The sequence below is a fragment of the Enhydra lutris genome, unplaced genomic scaffold, assembly GCF_002288905.1.
Source record: "Enhydra lutris kenyoni isolate GAN:26980312 unplaced genomic scaffold, ASM228890v2 scaffoldscaffold29, whole genome shotgun sequence".
NCBI lineage: Eukaryota > Metazoa > Chordata > Mammalia > Carnivora > Mustelidae > Enhydra > Enhydra lutris.
The window spans coordinates 2,882,062-2,900,270 of record NW_019154113.1 but is presented as its reverse complement, the minus strand read 5'-3'; the positions used below and the strand labels follow the sequence as shown (position 1 = coordinate 2,900,270).

Genomic DNA, 18,209 nt, shown 5'->3' with positions numbered 1-18,209 from the left:
GCAATGGCTCAGACATCTCCCTGCTATAGGTAACCTCTGGCAGCCGTGACCAGAGATGGGAAGTTATTGGCCAGTGCTTCCTATGGCAGAAATGGAAAGCTAGGCAGAGGCAGGATTCTTTTTGTTTAAGCAATTTTAACTCAGTTTGCTCAAGCAGTGTCTTGGTTTTAAGGTCGCCTCACAGAATGTTTTGGAGCTCATGATTCTTTTCCTTCAGAGCAGTGTTTTACAGAGTGTATGAATTTCTAGGACTGAGAAGTGTTCATAGATACCATGTGTCCAAAAGGACCCATAATGAAATATTTGAGAAATATTCCTTTAATGGATTAAACAGATTTTATTTAATTAATTAATTAATTTATTTATTGGTGCAGACCTTCTCAGGAGCTTTAACACACAAACATGCACTACAAGGCACCAAAAAGGGAGTACAACACTATGTAGCATTTCCCAAATTTATTTCACTGTAGGAATTTGGGAGGGGCTGTAGAGGAACATCTTGAGGGTCTGGTGTTTCCTCATGAACGCACTTCAGGAAGTGCTATCTTAAATCATGGACATCAGGCACCATTTTAACCCACAGGCTTTGAGTAGTATAATCTAAAGAGAAAGATTTAGGGGTGGGGGTGGAATTAAAGACTTCCCAGACTGCATTTCTCCTTAGAATGGAGGCATTCTGTGTAGCATTGTGAGAAACAAAGCCTAAAGAAGAAGCTGTGGGGGCGAGGCATTCTTCACGGAGCCATCATCTTTAAGTGTGTGTTTCGCCGTCACAGTCCGACAGTTTAAATTACATAAGTTCCAAACGAATCATTAAGGCTTATGTATAATTAGCTTAATTAGACACAAGCCACACAAGATGTCCCAAATAACTCTGAATCTCTCTGTTTTCCAGTTCCTTCCACAAAGGGTGCATTCTGCCAGCCCGGCCTGCGTGACCCCCCATGGCACCGTGCTCCACCAGACCCTGGATTTCGATGAGTTCATACCCCCACTCCCACCTCCACCCTATTACCCGCCAGAGTACACCTGCACGCCCACAGCCGAAGCCCACAGGTGGATCTTTCTGGTGATCTATAGGTGACCTATGCAGACACCAGGAAGATAGGAGCAGTAGGGGAGGTGGAACTTGCAACAGCCACACTCATTTTCAGTGGGGCAGCTGAGCAGAGGAGAGTGAACATAAGAGAGCATGTTTGATTAGAGACCATAGCGTGAAGAGTGAAAAGAGAGAATGTTGGCTTTGAGAGAGAACGTTTCTCTTGGTATTGCCGCTGTGCAACAACAAAAGCAAACCTAGCCCCACAAGAGCGGCTCCGTTACGTTCTCATGAAACACAAAACTGCCTCTGAGTTACGGTCATTAAGAGGACCTGTAAAATTTAATTAAAGATTTAATCGGCTCTGTGATTATTTTAATTTCAGTGGACAGGGCCTGTCGACATCTCTCCAGGAAAAAAAAAAAAAAAAAAAAAAAAAAGGTAAAACTTAAGACTTGAGACTTTTATTTCACAAACACAACGACTCTTCGACCAAAGGAAACCCTGACAAAAGACATTCTGATTGCCTTTAAGAGAAAGGTCAGCAGTTCAGGATCCCCTCCCCCATCCCAGGAGTGACAATGGGATGGTTCTGCCTTTTCAGGGGCCTCCACTTGGACTTTGCTCCCTCTCCATTCAGCACTTTGTATGATGTTGCCATCAACAGTCCTGGCCTGCTCTACCCCACGGAGCTCCCCCCGCCCTACGAGGCCGTGGTGGGCCCGACCACCACCAGCCAGGTGAGACCCCCCGCCCACCCCAGACAAGCCAGTTCCCTGTACTAAGACACACTCCTTGCATTTGTATTTCTCTCTGTGATCTTGTGGAGAGAAGGCAGCAGGCTCAGAGAGTAGGACCTACAGAGACCCCACCCCAGGTCCAAGGATGCCAGTCCCAGTATTTGAGCTTCTCTCCCTTGGCTCCTCTCAGATGCACCTGAGCTGAAGTCTGGCTGGTATGTCTGGGGTCATGGTGCAGAAGGAGCTGATACAGGTTCAAAACCATGAGCAAAGGCCCCCAGTGATAGAGCTCAGGCTATGAACTGAGTACTCAGGGGACTCTGGCCTGTGTCAGTGACATAACTCTGTCATTGTCTACTGGGGAGTTGAGAGAGCCGTGCCAGATCCCTGATCCTGCATGAGGCCGGGCAGCCATAGGCCAGGAAAGTGCCTGAGCCACCAGGCAAGGTGTAGCAGGCTTCCTCTGAGCCTGGTGAGTCAGGCAGTCCCATTGCCTTGGGGTCCCTGACCCACAATGGGCACGCACTGGGGGGATACGTTGGTGGATTCTCGGTTTCCTCACCGATAATAGTATCAAGCACATAGGATGGAATGGAATGTGTGGAATGGACCCAGCACAGCACCTGACATAGAGTAGATTCTGATTCAGCAAACATCAGTTGCCCCTTTTTATGATATTGTCATCATGATTGTCGTCATCACAATTGTCACTCCTGAATATCAAAGGCCACAAGCCAGAGCAGAGAGATGTGAACTCTCAAAATTCACACAGCACCTGAGTGCAGGTCAGGGTTTGGGGAAGGCCCAGAACTGGGGGCCCATGGGAAGCACAGCAGTCAAGCCGAGAAGGGGCACATTCAGGGGAACTGAGAAATCCTGTCAAGAACGGGGACTGCAGCCAGTTCTGGGCCCTGAGCCCTGGGCAGAAGAGGGTATGCAAACAAGAACCAGGAGCATCTGAAGGGCACCGCTGAGCTCTCTCTAACCCATCTGGACCCACATACCTATGGGCTTCTCAGCAGCACAGAACCTTCAGACAGGATCCCAAGTCACCTACCAGGATGGAGTGCGGGTCTCACATCTAGCCCAGACCTTCTGATGTCCTCCCTGTCCCTTTGAGATCTCAAGGCCATGTGGTGAGAAGGCCAGGAGGCAGTGCTTCTCCTTTCCTCAGCCACCCACTGAGGAGCTCCTGGCCCTAAGGGACCTCTGTGGGTGGAGAAATGGTTTTACACGATGGCTTTTCAGACAATCACATCCACAAGGGAGATCACATTCTGCAGGCCGGACAGTTGTGGGACAGGAAGAAAAGGCAAGAAGTGCTTACCTCTGTGCCCAGCAGGACGTTGGCTATACATTTTTTGCAAGAAAGATATTCCTTGAGGGTCACCTGGGCGGGACTCCTCAGGCTGCCCCAGCCCACCCTGGTGCAGGTGATGGTGCTCACCACCTGAGCCCCTGGGCCTTCCTTCTCCACCACCTCTTGCCCTGAAATGTCCTGGAACAGCTCATCAAGCTGCAGATGGCAGACAGGGAGTGACCAAGGACTCTTGACCTTTTTCCTGTCCACAGTAGAAGCAGGTGTGTAGGAGCTGCCTGGGGTTGGGGTGGGGGTGGGATTCATTAGTGGAGATGCAAAGTGTGACTGTGAAATCTTATTTCTAAACTTAAAATAATTGAACTTCTCTTGAATTCTGTAAAAAACTGAGTGGAAAATTCTGCCTTTCTGAAGTGATTTATTTTCCTCTTTATGATAAAAATAATTCAGATCAGTATTATCAAGGGGAACTGTCTCCTGTGAAGGAAGTTCTAAGTATTCTGAGGGGAGCCCCAAGCCTTGCTGGAGGACACTGGGCAGGGACATCCATCTCTACTTGGGGAATTCCAGGAAGTCTATGTGAGCTGAGGGCTCAGGCTAAGTGGGTGGCAGGTGGCAAGGCTCAGAAGGAGGGACAGTGCAGTACGCATATCCTCAAACAGAAAGCAGCTCAGGATGAGTCTGCAAGGAGGATGACATGGGTAGAGGGTGACCTACCCAGGCAGCCCAGTGGGTTCTGAGATCATCAGAACATCAATGCAGGTGTCCACCAGGTGACAGGATCTATAGCTTGGGGCCTTGGAGAGATCCACGTTAGCCACTGAGATGGTCACCAATTCTGGGGAACTGGGAGGTTCTGCAGGAGAGCCCTACAGAATGGCAATACTTCGAGAAGCTACAAGGACAGAGGAGGGGATGGGACATGAGGACTTATAGGAGGGTTGTGAGCCAGTAGTTTTTGGACTCCGGTGGGCATCCCAGGCTTAGCCCACCCCGGGAGTTTCTGAGTCGGTGGCTGGGAAGGGGATCCTGCTAAGAATTTGTGTTCCTACCTAAGCTCTAGCTCCTGCTCCTGCAGGGCTGCTTTTCCAGGGACACCCTGGGAACTGGAGTAGCTCACTCTTGTGAGACGCTTGGCCAAGAGGAGAGAAGGTAGGAGATAGTTAGGAGGATTGTTGGCCTGGGGCGTGAGGGCTTACCAAGGGGCTTTGGAAGGGCCTGGGGGTTGGGAGCAGCTGAGCCAAGGTTGGGGAGGGAAGTCCACAGAAGGTCAAGGAGAGGGAGGCTGACCCAGCCTTAGATGATCAGCTCTGCCCTGTAACCAGCAGGGGCACCAGGCAGGGCACCAGGCAGAGACCCCAACAAGCCCAGAGGTGTGTGATTCTCCACGGCTGCCTTGGGCAGAAGAAGGAGCTCTGCTGTCACCCTTCCACCTGCTGCTAATTGCCATCACAGAAATTTAGCTCCATTCTGGGGACCAGCTCTGGCCCGCCTCTCTGTCCTCCCTTTTGTGAGGTGTCATTCCCATTTCCAGAACACAGAATGCCACAGAAGGATGAGTGATTTGGGCCCACTACCCTGTGGGGAGCAGCCGGACTTCTCAGAGCCCTTTGCTTCCCAGTCCTGATGGTGAGAACCCCCCAACAGTTGTCCTTATGATGGGAATGGGAAACACCCCTCCAGCCCATCAAGGACCCTAGATGGTGGAAAGGGGCCTCCGGATTTGCGTGTGACATTGGATCCACCCTACACTTGCACACCCCAAGGATACTGATGAGTGTTTTATCTCTGGTTTACTCTTTTCTTCTGGAACATGGAATACAGATCTTCCTTGACTTATGATAGGGTTACAACCAGAAATACCCCTTGTAATTTGAAAATACCGTTAATACCTGTAACCTACCATCATAGCTTAGCCCAGCCCACCTGAAATGCACTGATAAGGCCCGTCTCACATTGTGTCAGCTCAGAAACCACCAGCTTACACGGCCCTCCGCAAATGTGATCTGCGGAAGAAGTGCGGGTCTGCATGGCCTTTCTCTGGGCCGGCCCCTCTGGGTGGGGGAGGAGCTGGTGATTGAAGGGCCACCTCCATTCTCCTCTCACTGGGCCTGTCCTCTTTGACCCCATGGTCTGGCAGCAATTTTCAATCCCACAGACACCTCTGGGAGTCTGGAAGCCAATAAAAACCCATTCCCCTCCGTAGTGGGATGGCTGCATGGCCAGCTGCCCCTTCCCCCAGGGCAGCCCTCCCACCTGCAGACAGCAAGGAACCACCCCCCTTTCCAGCACCATCCTTTCTCCCAGGGGGAGAGAGAGGTTAATTACTTACCCTTGTGGACAAATGGCATGTAAATTGCCTATCAGGACTCATCTGGGTAGAGAGAGGAAGATAGAAGATGGAAAAGCAGGACATGTGTTGTGGGAGGTCTGTACAGGGGCAGGAGGCCACTCATTTGGGGGAGATTTTTAATACAGGAAGAAAAAACACCCCTTGACCAAGCACACTCACGTTGACCCATTCACTCTCGCAGACTGGAGACTTCGTTTGTGATGACCTTCTCTTTCCCTTGGCTCAAGACCATAACTGTAGGGCCGGATTAAAAGGGGTGCATTCTTTTCTATAACAAGAAAGTTCCTGAGAATTTGCCAGTTTGATCTTCCTATAGGGATGACAGGCTTACATTCCAGGGACCACAGAAGACTGTGCCATGTTCTGTGGGATACGGAACCGTGAACAGAGCAGAGTCCCTTCCTCGCGGAACTAGCAGTCTGGTGTAGTGACAGGACGGACTCCAAGAAACCTCTCTGGGGCTTCCAAGGAGGAACCAACCTTGACAGTTTGAGTGGGATTGGGCATGTGAACAACGGGGAAGCTCATCAAGAGACAGCCTGGGCAGAGACCGTGGTGGGACAGCGTGGAACCTGGCTGGGGAGCTTGAGATAATGAAGGAGGTTCACGGAAATAATTTGGGTATAGATTTTATGACCTTGGATGTTGGACTACAGCAGTGCCTTTGAAGAGTTCGGCGTTTGGAGTTGACGTGATCCAGCAGTACTTCAAGAATTTTAATTTCCTGGCCATCTGGCAGGCAGGAGGGAAACCTGAGGTAGGAGACTAGAAATTGTGAGAAAGGCAGTGGACATGGCCAAGGTGCAGCCCACCACAAGTCCTAAAGGTTAGAATTTGTAATTTCAAATGAAATCACCTTTACATTTAAAAATCTGGATAGCACAGCTGCTTCAAAGATTGCCTCGGGACCCTAGCCTAAGATCTTAATTCACACTTTCTGTGATTGCAGACAATTGCCTCCAAAGAAAATCTGATATTTGCAGGTTGACCCACCCTGGGGGTAGGAAATTTACTGCAGAAATAGGGCAGAATTTCCATGTGAGGGTCTGAGCCACCGAGCTTCCTAAAAGAAAGGGAGATTTGGCTTATTTGTTCAATGCCAATGGACTTTATTTTTATTTTTATTTTTGGGGGGAGAGAGCACATGCATGCATGCATGAGAGCAGGGGAGTAGGGGGGAGGAAGAGAGAGAATCTCAAGCAGGCACCATGCCCAGTGTGGAGCCCAGAGTGGGGCTCAATCTCACAACCCTGAGATCCTGACCTGAGCCCAAATCAAGAGTCAGACCCTTAACAGACTGAGCCACTCAGGCACCTCCCAACGGAGTTTTTAATGAAAACAACTGGTCAGTATAGTGTGTCTGGGTACAAGCAAAGGCAGCCTCTGGGTGTCCCACGCGAGGCCATAGGCACAGCCTCACCTCTCAGCGGCCCTCTCCTACAAGAGCTATTATAAGCCTTTATTCCTAAACTCAGATTTCAACTTAAATTATGCCTTCTCCTGCCTTCTCTGCTGCCTTTATAATTAATAGAAAATGCCGTGCAGACCTCAGAGCTATTCCGTCCCCAGCTTTTGGGAGGCAAGGTGGCCTTGGCCATCAGGGAGAGCCAAATTCAAATTAAACCCTTGACACCCCGCTTATGAGATGTGATAGATATGCTGCCAGGAGCTGTCTCTTCTCAAAACCTGATTTGACCGGGAGCCAGAGGGAAGCCAGCAACGCGGCTGTGAAATATGAAATGAATCCAATTTCCTCCTGACCTTGTCCCACTGTGCCTTTTATTTCTCTTGTTTTATTTATATTTCTTTATTACTAGAAGCTCTTCTTCAGGCCTTGAGTGTCCGAGTGGCCACCCATGCCTGCAAAAAAAAAAAAAAAAAAAAAAGTGTTTGAAGAGTCAGGAAGAGTATTGGAAGGGAATGAACCTTGAGGCCGTTGTTCTTTTTCGTGTGATTTAGCAGAATATTCTGGATAGAGATTTCCAACATCAGTTTGTAGGCAGATAATAGCAATTTCAGTGAAAAAGCAGGTGAGCGTTGATGGCCATGGGACTCTCCCTCCCCCGGTTCCCTCCCCCGCGGGACGGGTGCGCTGAGGAAGGAACATAGCGTGTGCGGTATTACACGGAAGCGGGATCAAAGGGAACGGTTAGGCGGCCCTGGGTCTTCACCACAGGTGCTGTTCTTGCCCCCCAAACCCTGTCGCGGGTCCCCGGCATGGGCATGCCTCCCCCGCTTTGTGTTGGTGGGAGGGCTGCCGCCCAGCACCTGCCACAGCTCCAGCCTGGTGGAAAGACTAGATGAAGACGAGCAGCTGTCTGATTGAAGTGGCGGGAGACAAGGGAGGAAGGGATGTAATTACCTGAGCTGGAATGGGACCAAGCCGCAGGGTCCCCCCTCACCTTCCCGGGCCTCCCCCAGAGCTCATTATTTGCAAGCGGGTCCCCAGAGCCATACTGAAATAACACAAGGATGCAGAAATTCCTTTTGGAGATCGCACACGGGCACACGCGTGCGGTGTTCATGACATTCAGGCATGTGGCCTGTGTGGGGCCCTTGTCCTGTAAAAGGAGCAATGGAACAGATGTGGTCACCCGGGGTGAGAACCCAGTGTGCGAGCAGAGGATGGGCAGGTGAAGTCAGGGCCAGAAAGCAGAGATGACCCATCCCCCACCAACAGAGGAGGTCTGGTCTTCCCAGAACACCACCCCCCACCCAGTGCTCCCCAAGGCCTTTCTGGGCAGAATGATCCGTTCAAGAAGAAATCTGCAGGAGCATGACGACTTCCAAACATGATGCAGTCCTCACGGCCACCCCCTCCACCAGGACTGGACAGTGTGCCCGGAGCCATGGGGCCCACGTTCAACCAAACACACGGCCTAAGTGGACCTGGGCTCTGAGCTAGAGCTCAGGCAGGGCGGGCAGCCGTGGGAGCAACCTCTGGCTTCCATCTGCAGAAGGCAAAAGGGAAGGGAGCTGATGCAAACTCTGGGGGAGTCTAGGGGCTCACGGAGGTCAGGATTGTTTCTTAAAAGTCCACCCTGTATACAAGCTGTGCTGGCCCAAAGCATGACGGGTCTCACGATGTCTGTCCCCCGGGGCTTTATTCTTCCTGCTGGGGAAGCAGGGAGGAGAACAGTTGGGAGGGAGCGGTTAGAAGCAAGGCCAGGGGCTGTCCTACCTCCTCTAGTGACTCTGGAGGACCCCGTGTGGCCTTGATCATTTCCCAACAGTGCCCCCAGAAGTGGAAGGTGAGTGGGCTCAGGGTGGCTGGCGCCTGGGCCCGGTTGGGCTCTTGGGAAGAGCTGGGCACTTGGCTTTCAGAAGGTCGGAGAGACGGGCTCTGGCCTTAGCAGTGATCCTTTGGCCTTGGCATCCTCACAGCCTGACTCCATAAATTTAGAGGAGAAAAGCAGAAATGTACGTACATGTCTTCTAGAAGATGAGCTCTGAAGTCAGCCTCGGTTTCTGGGGCCTGTTGCAATGTCCCATCTGATGCCTCATTTCTTGCCGTAGCTTACAAGTGTGGATCAGCAGGTGACCGAGTCCAGCCCCGGGGACCCAGATGCCACCGCTGGCTTCAGCACACAAGGTAAATTTAACCTTTTTCAGCATTTGAAGTAAGTGTATATTTTTCAAAGCACATCCCCTTTCCTCAACCTCCTATTTCTCTCTCCTTCCTGCTCCTGCCCTCCCTCCATTGCTTACTTAAGGGGTTGGAATTTGCTACAGGCTTTGCTGTTCAAGACCATGTATGTTCTCCAAAGCTCCCCCCTTAGCCACATGCAGTAATAAATAAGTCAGTACACCTGGGGGGCATCATGCTCTCTCTGGGGGGACTTGCCCCCTCTCCCCCAGCACCCTTTCTCCTCCACTTGAGGGATATGGGTTTGAAGAGAAGCTTGACTTGATCTGGGATGGACCCTTTCTGGAGCTAAAACCATAGCAGGCTCTTGTCTACAGGGCTCCTCCATCAGGAGGGAGCTAGGCCTGGGCCCCTGGGCCCACTGGCTTTGGCGGGAGAGGCTGGGGGAAGGATGCTGGAAGTTGTATCCTAGTGGACATTGAAGGAAAAATGCGGAAGGTCATCTCTCAGATGTGAGGTGGGAGCCGCTGTCTGAAGCCAGAGGCAGGGAGGCCATCTGAGGTGTCAGGAAAGCGGACAACCCCTGGTTGACAGGGAGCAAATGGCAGGGGCTGGGCCCTCAGGTGGGCTCAGATGAATGGGTTTATTCAGAGATGGAAGTCTATTTCCCCATTCCAACCACATCACTCCCAAAAATGCAAATTCTGGAGGAAAGCATGGTAGGGAAGACCAAGCAGCCTAGTCGTTCCCAGAGCCCAGGGCAGGTAGAGATGGACAGAAGGGTCAGGAACTTATCCTAGCAGGGCCTTCCTCACTGCCCAGGATCTGAGCAGTTAACTGGGCTCCACTGGGAAGCTCAGAGCTGCCTCCAATACTGACTCCCGGCCCAGGGGCCAGGCCTGGAAGTGAGCAGGATTATATGGAGAAGAACGGACAGACACACTCATGGGACAGCAGGCCAACCTGGTTTCACTTTGGAAAAGATGCCTCCTGCCGAGTAGTTTCTGGGTGGGGTGAGGTTGCGGTCCATGTCATGTTTTTGGCCTATGTATATCCAGCTGCTCCAGATCATTTGTTGCCTGGGTACCTTTGTCAAAAGTCAGCCCGGCAGAATGGCATGGGGGTATTTCCGGGCCCTGTATTCTGTTCTCTTCATCTGTGCATCAGTCCGTCTGCTCTGATGACTGGGCGCTCTGCGGGAAGCGTTCCCATCGGGAGCCACACCTCCACTCTGCTCCACTTCGTCAGGATTGTTCCAGGTCCTAGTCTAGGGCCTGTGTGTTTCCATATCCCTTTTATAACCCACTTGTCTGTGTCCACAAAAAATGCGAACTGGGAATTGAGCAGGAATGGCATTAAGCCCGCAGAGCAACTGGGGTAGCATCGCTATGTTTGCAAATCTGAGCCTTCTACCCCGTCTGTCTCCCCGTGGATTTGGGTCTTCTTTGACTTGGGTTTCTGCACACTCGTTGTTAGTACACGTGACCAATGGCAGTACAGACGTCATTCATTCTTGTGTGTTCATCTGGTCTCCTACAACCTTGCTGGACTCATGTAAGAGCTCTAGAATTTTGGGGGTGCAGGTGCCTGGAAGGGGGTAGATGCTGGAATTGTTTTTCACTTACTGAAATAAAATAATAATGAGGACATGGAGGCTGGCAAGGCCAGAGGGAAGCTGTTTCACCCAGCCCTGATGGACAGCTTGCAAATCAACCCACTCCTTTTGGCAAAGCATCTTGATAAAGAGCCATAAAAATGTTTATGCCGTTAGATGTGGTGATCACACTTCTGGAACCGCCCTAGGGGAAAAAAGCAAAAAAAAAAAAAAAAAAGAAAGAAAGAAAGAAAAAAGAAAAGAGAACCGTACCCATAAAGATCACTTGCATTTTTCATAAGAGTAAAAACTTACAGGGATAATGATGTCCGTTGATAAGAGTCAAGGAAAATATGATACGTACATTAAATATGTCATTTTATATTACTTAGGAAAAATGCTTGCGATCCGTTAGGTGAAAAGCTGGAAGCTGGGACGAGTGGTACTCTGTAAACAGGCTAACAACAAAGCTGGTGAGCGGGGACAAGAGTGTCTTGACCTATGAGCTTTCCTGGTCATGTTACCCTAATTCTGTGTTTCTGTTAAGGACAACTGTTTGGAACTAAGTCACATTTCCCTCTCTGACTCTGTTTCCCTGAAGAACTCAGCCATTGGATTCTCTCTGACATTAAGAAAATCGGGATCAAGGATATGCTTATGTCCAATCTCATCAAATATTACATATTAAAATTGCATGGGGTTTTGTTTATCAGTTATACCATAATAAAGCTGTAAAAAAGAGAGAAAACGGAGATCAAGAGGAATCAGCAGGGATGAACATGATTCAGAATATTTCTAGTATGCCCCTTTGTGATTTAATACAGTTAATAATGCCACTTGCTGGTTTGAGGTCTTCTAAGGATACAGAGAAGTGGATACATTCATGGATACATTCAGCTTTGAGTGGTTGCCCAACCAGTCCCTTAGTTCCTACGAGTGAACTTGCGGAGCCCAAGGAAATAGGTATTTTAGGTTTTGGTGTGTTGGCCACATGGCGTTCTGGAAGGGTTTTACTGCTAGTGTCCCTACCCACAAAAGCTGTTTATGACACCCCAAGACGTCATCATTCCTGATGATCCTTATCACCCCTGGAGATGACCAATACACACACAAGACGGGGTGTGAGCACCGAACGTGTTTGTTACCTACTTATATGTCAGTTTGGGATCCACTTTTTTGCAGTGTTTTGTGGGTTATTTTTTTAAATAAATTTGTCAGAAAAATATTTGTTAAATGGAGACATTTTCTCCCTTTTGCTGTTCATTGCAGAGACACCTTCCCAGTTTGTGCTCAGCTTCCTCCCTGTTAATGATGTCTTTTGCCATACAATTTTTACAATTTTTTTTAACGATTTTTCTTATTGTCCGATTCATCAAGCTTTTCCTTTCTGGTATCTATCATGTTTACAAAGTCTTTCTTCACTCCGAGGTTTTAGATTTATTCTCCTGTATTTTCTGCCACTATTCTTCTAGTATCTTAAAAAAGAAAATGATTGGGAAAAAAAGAAAAAGAAAAAGATTCGGGCTCCTGGCTGGCTTAGTCGGTTGGATGTCGGACTCTTGATTTCAGCTCAGGTCATGATCTCAGGGTCGGGAGATCGAGCCCTGAGTTGGGCTGTGCCCTGGGCATGGAACCTGCCTAAGATTCTCTCTCTCCCTGTCCCTCGCCCCTCCCCATGCCTCCTCCGTCTCTAGAAAAAATACAAAATAGAAAGATTAATCGTCCTGAAGATTTTTTTTTTGCTAGGATTTGAGAGTTTAAGTTCATCCTTCTGTTTTTCCAGATGGACTGCTAATTGTCTCAAAGCATCTATGGAGAGGGCAAGGGTAGACAGCAGAGGGCTGATGAAGCCGGAGTGCTCTAGAACGGGGCTGCTTCCGACCAGCTCCACCACCCCGTGACCTCGTGACCCTCTCCCTCCGAGGCCTCTCAGCTGTGTTTCCTGAGTGGTAGCCTGGGAGAGCTGTGAGGATTAAGTGGGAGGTCACCGGGAAACCCAAGCTTGCAGATATGGGGGCCCTGGAAACAAAGAGGCCTCCCGTAAGACCCACGGAAAGGAATGGAAGGGTCAGACCCCAAAGCTTCCCTCCCCCCACCCCGAGTTGTTCAGGCTGCTCTGACTCTTACAAAGGGTCCCCCGGGTGGGCCGCTCACCTCAAAAATCTGTGGAGCCTGATGGTTGAGGAGCCTCACGGAAGGCAGCTCTGACGTTGTCTGCTAATGGGATAAAAGAGCAGAGGGAGTACTGCTTCTCGAGCCTTGATAATGTGCACATAGGCTCCCTGAGATCTTGTTAAGACAGTTTCTGATGCAGTCCCCCTCAGTGGCCGGTCTCGGAGTGGTGAGGGGCTGAGCCCCACCTGACCAGCATCTCGGGAATAGAGAGTGGGTTGCACACTTGCTTTTGGGGGGGCATCAGAATCCCCTGAGGGCTTGTTCAAACCCCAACGGCTGGGCCCATCCCTGAGTTTCTGATGCAGTGGGTCTGAACGTGGACACGTTCCCAGGCAGTGCTGCCGCTGCTGGCCTGGTCCACGCTTTGAGAACCAGGCAGGTCTCCCCAGGCAGCTTCCCGCCTCTGCCTGACCAGGGCCAGGCTTGCACTCCAGGCCCTGGGCCGTACCCTCTGTGGGCAGCAGGCATGTTCTCAGGCCCAGGAGGACCCGGCTAGGATGCCGTGCTGCCCCTCTGAGGCCTGCCTCTTTCTGCATGGGGTGTGTGCCTCGAGCACACTGTGGCCTCCCCCTTCCTGGACTTCAGACCACCCCCCACGAAGCCATGCCCTGGATGGGAGATGGGGCTGGTTTCTGACTTTTAGTCTCTTGTGCAGTGTGAAGAGTATAAGTGCCCTGCATCCCACACCCCTTCTGGGATCACTTTTGGGAGATCATCTGGTGTCCCCCCAAACTTTCCTATACCATAAAGCACTTGTAAACCTGCTCCGTATTTCCACGCCCTTGGGATTACAGGTTTGTCTAGACTGGGCAGTGAAGGGCGGATGGCGCTGGCCTCCTGGGAGGGCTGCAGGAGGCTGAGACCTTTGCTCTCCAACAGGAGTGTGGGCGGGCACAGGGTCCGTCCTGGGTGGCGCGGTGGTGGCTCAGCACCGGTACTAACAGTGTCCCTTGCCTTGCAGAGCCTGCAGGTAGCTCGAGCCTCCGGGCATCCGAGAGTGCCACTGCACCGGGCCCGAGCCCCGAAGGCCCTGTGGGTGCCTTGCAGCCCCTGCCACCTGGCCTCGAGTCCCCAGAGGGCCCTGACCAGGACACAAGGGCGGCGCCAGGTCCTGGACGTGTGGCCCGCTCTACCAGCGACCCCACTTCGTGCTCATCTGTTGTGACAGGTATGGCTAGTCCAGTCCCCCTGGGTCCCCAACATGTGCCCTGCTCTGCCCTGGACACTGCAGACCTCAGTGAGCTGAGAGTCAAGGCCAGGCCTTGGGACCTGTGCTCAGGGGCCACTTTGGGAAAGTGGCCTTAATGCCCGAGAGCCCTAGGGAGGGGCGGACAGTCAGGGACCCCTGCTGAGCACCCAGCAGGCTTTCTACTTTCTGGCTGGGGAGTAAGGGGAGGAGGGAGGGAAGGTGTGGGGTGATGAGAGCCCCCCCGGGGTCGGCTAGCCCCTGACATTAGCTTGGCAGTTACACACCAGCTCTGGGGCCCAGGTGGAGACTCAGTTCGGGCAGGTGACCACAGGCTGTATCCACCCATCGGCCTTGGTGGCTCTCTACCCAGGACTAGTGTGGGCTCCAACTTGTGGAAAGTGCCAGTGCCTGCTCGTGGCCTGGTGGGACCCAGGGGCAAGGCTATTTACCAAGGGTAAGGCAAGGCTGTGCCTCAGGGGCAACAGTGGGTTGGTGGGGCCTCCCAGCCGAAGCCGCCCCAGGCAGACACAGGGTGTTTCCAATAGCGCGTCACGGGCCCCGTTGGTAGCACTCCCTGTGTGGCCTGGAGCTTGGGTCCACACTGCCCCTACGTGACCCTGAAGAGGCGGCGCCCTCCCTGGGCTCTCTGACCTGGCATCAGAGTTCGTGGCCCAGCAGCCCAGGATTTGCACTTCACACCAACCTCCCAGGGGCCCTAAGTAAACCCTGAAGCCGGAGAACCCACACTTCCTCCCACAGTGCTTGCCTTGAGTGGGAGTGGGGGAGGGGGAGGTCGGCGGCGGTGTCATTGCAGGTAAAGTCAAGTGCGACTGAGGGCTGCAGGGCCCGCTGGGTGCCTGGACTCAGTGGTCTTGTCTGGCTGAACCTCAAATAGACAGGATCTGTGCCGCAGGAGAACTGTATCCCCAGAAGGAACCATAAACCCGCCAAGGTCATTGCCTACAAGGGGCCTCCTGGTGGAAATGCCAGATTTGCCCCTGCAGGCTCCTTGGCCCACATCCCTCTGTCTCGCTGCCCTCCCCTCCCACATCCGGCTGCCAGCTCACTAGGCAGGACTCCATCAGACCCCCACCTCCCCCATGCATATGCCAGACTCAGCCCTTCTCTCCTCCCCGTGAGGGCTGTTACCCATTCATGTCTGGGGCACGATCCCATGCACGTGTGGCCCCTGATGGCTTCCTCTGGCCTATCCCCGCTGCAGGGAAATCTGGGCTCTGCAAACCGTGACATTTGGGGGGTGGGGATGAGAAGTGGTGGTTTGATTACAAGTTGTCGCGGGGCCTTCTCCGTGTCCCCACACCAGCCCCTTGGCGCAGCCTCTCCTCAGCCAGCAAAGCAGTTACTGTCCCGCAGGTGAAAAGCACGTGTGTCGGTGAGTCCTACATCAAAAAGATAGTTCTTGGCCACAGGAGAGTGACGCTCCTGTCCTCAGGAGCTCTCCTTTTTCCCTGCCACCTGTTAACTGAATTCTTTCTCTGATCAAGGCACTGCCTCTTCACACACCCCGTCCTGCAGCCAGGACCTGGAAGGAGGACTGTCCAGGGCTGCTCCGGGGACCGGTGAGACACTCCTTTTCTGAAGCACTTTGACACCTGCTGCAAGATGGGGGGAGAGGGGGCGGGCCGGGACTCCCGGTGCTCGGCTGCCTTTGTCCGAGACCTGGCCTCACAGTGTTGGCCAGAAGCACGGGCTCTTGGGCGCTGAGGGCTTTGAAAGAACGGCCTTGCCTCCCCTGCTGTCTCCAGAGAATGTGTTAGAAGGTACAGCTGCTGTACCAGGCCCGTGGCTGCTGGCTTCACCGCATTTGTGAGATGCTCTTCGTAGGGGAGAGGCACCTCATGTGTGAGGTCTTTACAGTCCCTCATGCCTCGTGGTCAGGCTTGCCCCTCCACCACCAAAAATATGGCAGCCCACTCAGAATGTGTTTCTTCTGTGTGACTTGAAACATGCTGTGGACAGGTCAGGCCTTAACCTGGTCCTTGGGGCGACGGTCCCAGGAGACCGCCTGGAGCTGGCTTTCTCTGCAGGCACCGTCAGACCATGGCTTGACCCTTGGGTTATCCAGAGCAGCCGTGGGCCCTGTTGGGAGCTAGCGCTGTTGCCCCTGGCCTTGGCCGGGTGGGTATTGGGAGCAGGGTCTGCGTGCTTTGAGCTTTGGTGCCAGTGAGAAGTGGCAGCTGTCACCCCTTGACTTGGTGGCAGTGTGGTGCTCTCATTGCCCTTCTGTCACCCCCAGCTCTGGTCTTCAGGCAGACCCCTCTCTAGATGCCATCAGACCCACAAGGGCAAAGGTCATTGAGCCAAAGAAGGCTGAGAAGGGCCAGCCCCCTGTGAGCGCAGGAATTCTAGCAGAGAGACAAAGGCCAGGGGGACCCCTACCTGCAACGGCCCGTCTCTCCCCTCCCGCTTTGCATCTTGCCCCCCCCATCTCCAGCCCCTCAGCTCCAGGGAACTGTGGCCCCTCTAGGTTAACCCCAGCTCAATGCAGGGCTGAGAGGGGCCACAGTGGGGATGAAGAGACACAGGAAATGGGGACGTGGAAATTCCAGCCGAAAGCATGTCCCAAGCAGGCTCACATTTGCTTTGTCAAGAACTCATTTAACAGCTGCCTTTTGTTTTGGTTGTTTTCAGATATTATCTTTTCCCTTGATTTCTAGTTTCCCGAGCTCACTCTGTCACGGCTGCCTGTGCGGGGCAGCACCCGCTCTCGCCCCCTGGGCCACGGGACACCTGGAAAACAGACCCACGGGGAAAGCCAGAGGCCTTACAGACGGTCTTCAAAGAGCGGCCACATTCTTTAGTGGACAGCAAGGCCCACGCAGACGCCAGGGTTTTGGTGGCTAAGTTTTTGGAACACTCGAACTGTGCCCTCCCTCCTGAGGTGCAGCACGTGGTGGGCACCCTGAGCACGGTGGTCCCTGCTGAGGAGGCCCACATGGAGGAGGCCGTGGTCAGTGCTGGCGTTCTGGACCAGGTGTGACCAGCCCACGGGTCCTGACAGGGCCACGGACGGGCCTGGACTCACCATCCTTGCTGGAGGTCACTGTGCTCTGTGGAGAGGGGCCTGTGGCCCAGGAGAATCTCGGGGTGGCCCAGGCGGGGAACTGCTGTCCCTCTCTTCAAGGAGGATCCAGTCCGTCATTGTCTTGGGGAGGACCCTTCCTACTTATTCCACTAATACAGAAAAATGACTCTCGTGGTCACCGTGAACTCTTTGGTTTTGTCAGGCATGGAGCACCTAGGCAGCGTTCTGAGAATCCAGTGACGGGGACACCAGAGACTCTAAGTGTCTTCAGAGTCAGGGCCGTCACAAAGCAAGACTCTGCCCACCTCTGCGTCAGCTGAGTGTTGAGCAGGTAGAGGATATCAAGTAAAATGAGACCATTTTCTTCTATGGTGTGTATCAGTAATCTACCTTTGTCATATGCTGATTGAAAGAAAATGGGTAATTCTGAGCCAGGGCCCAGCTCTCGCCCACAGGAGGCAGGGCTGTCGTGCGTGCAAATCACAATAGGGGACCTACGTGTGGCCTGGCCATCTCCAGGACACAAGCTGGTGTGGCAGGGAGCTTTGCTGGACACCACACCCCGGATGGTCACCAGTCTCCCGGACTTCCCCTCTCCACCCTCCCTCCCTGGGACACCCTCCCCGCTGTCTCTCAGGCTGTCTACTCTCTTCTCCTCTGCAGACACTGCTGGTGAGCCCCTTTGGAGGTTCTCCCCTGTGTCTGCTCTCCCCAAGATGGCCTGGACGAGTGGAGGTCTGGGGGAAGAGGCCTGGACCCTGGGACCTGTGCACCTCCTCAAAAAGCGGGTCGCTGCCAACCCAGAGCATTCCCCTCCCAGCCAGGCAGCTGGGCATCTGCGCGGGAAGACGCAGGCTATAAATCATTTCTTTCCAGACAACACCCACTGCGTTGGGTATGTGGAAGGGGGCAGGCCCAGACCCTCTGTAGTGGCAGTTTGGGCATTTTGCCTTTCTTGGTTCCCTCTCCACCCTCCCCCTCCATGTTCTGGCAAAATTAAACAGCAGCCACTTCCCACCACGGCCCTGGAGCAGCACTGTCCTCGAGAACTTTCTGCAGCTGTGGGAACGCCTGTACCTGTGCCATCCACAACAGCGGCCACCAGCACCCATGCCATGGCCCTGCAACGAACAAGGCAGCCCACAAACCACAGTTCTCAAGCGAGAGCC

At 52.9% G+C, this 18,209-nt stretch overlaps 1 protein-coding gene across 1 annotated transcript in view; it reads left to right on the top strand.

Moving 5' to 3' along the window:
- LOC111152595 (family with sequence similarity 189 member A1) overlaps nt 1-16,995 on the top strand; it is a 519,244-nt gene extending 502,249 nt beyond the window's left edge. Inside the window, exons 6-11 of the mRNA XM_022511106.1 lie at nt 896-1,056; nt 1,644-1,779; nt 8,967-9,042; nt 13,767-13,973; nt 15,500-15,574; nt 16,673-16,995. Coding sequence (XP_022366814.1) covers nt 896-1,056; nt 1,644-1,779; nt 8,967-9,042; nt 13,767-13,973; nt 15,500-15,574; nt 16,673-16,995 — 978 coding nt within the window. The remainder of the gene's footprint in view (nt 1-895; nt 1,057-1,643; nt 1,780-8,966; nt 9,043-13,766; nt 13,974-15,499; nt 15,575-16,672) is intronic.
- The last annotated feature ends 1,214 nt before the right edge of the window (nt 16,996-18,209 follow it).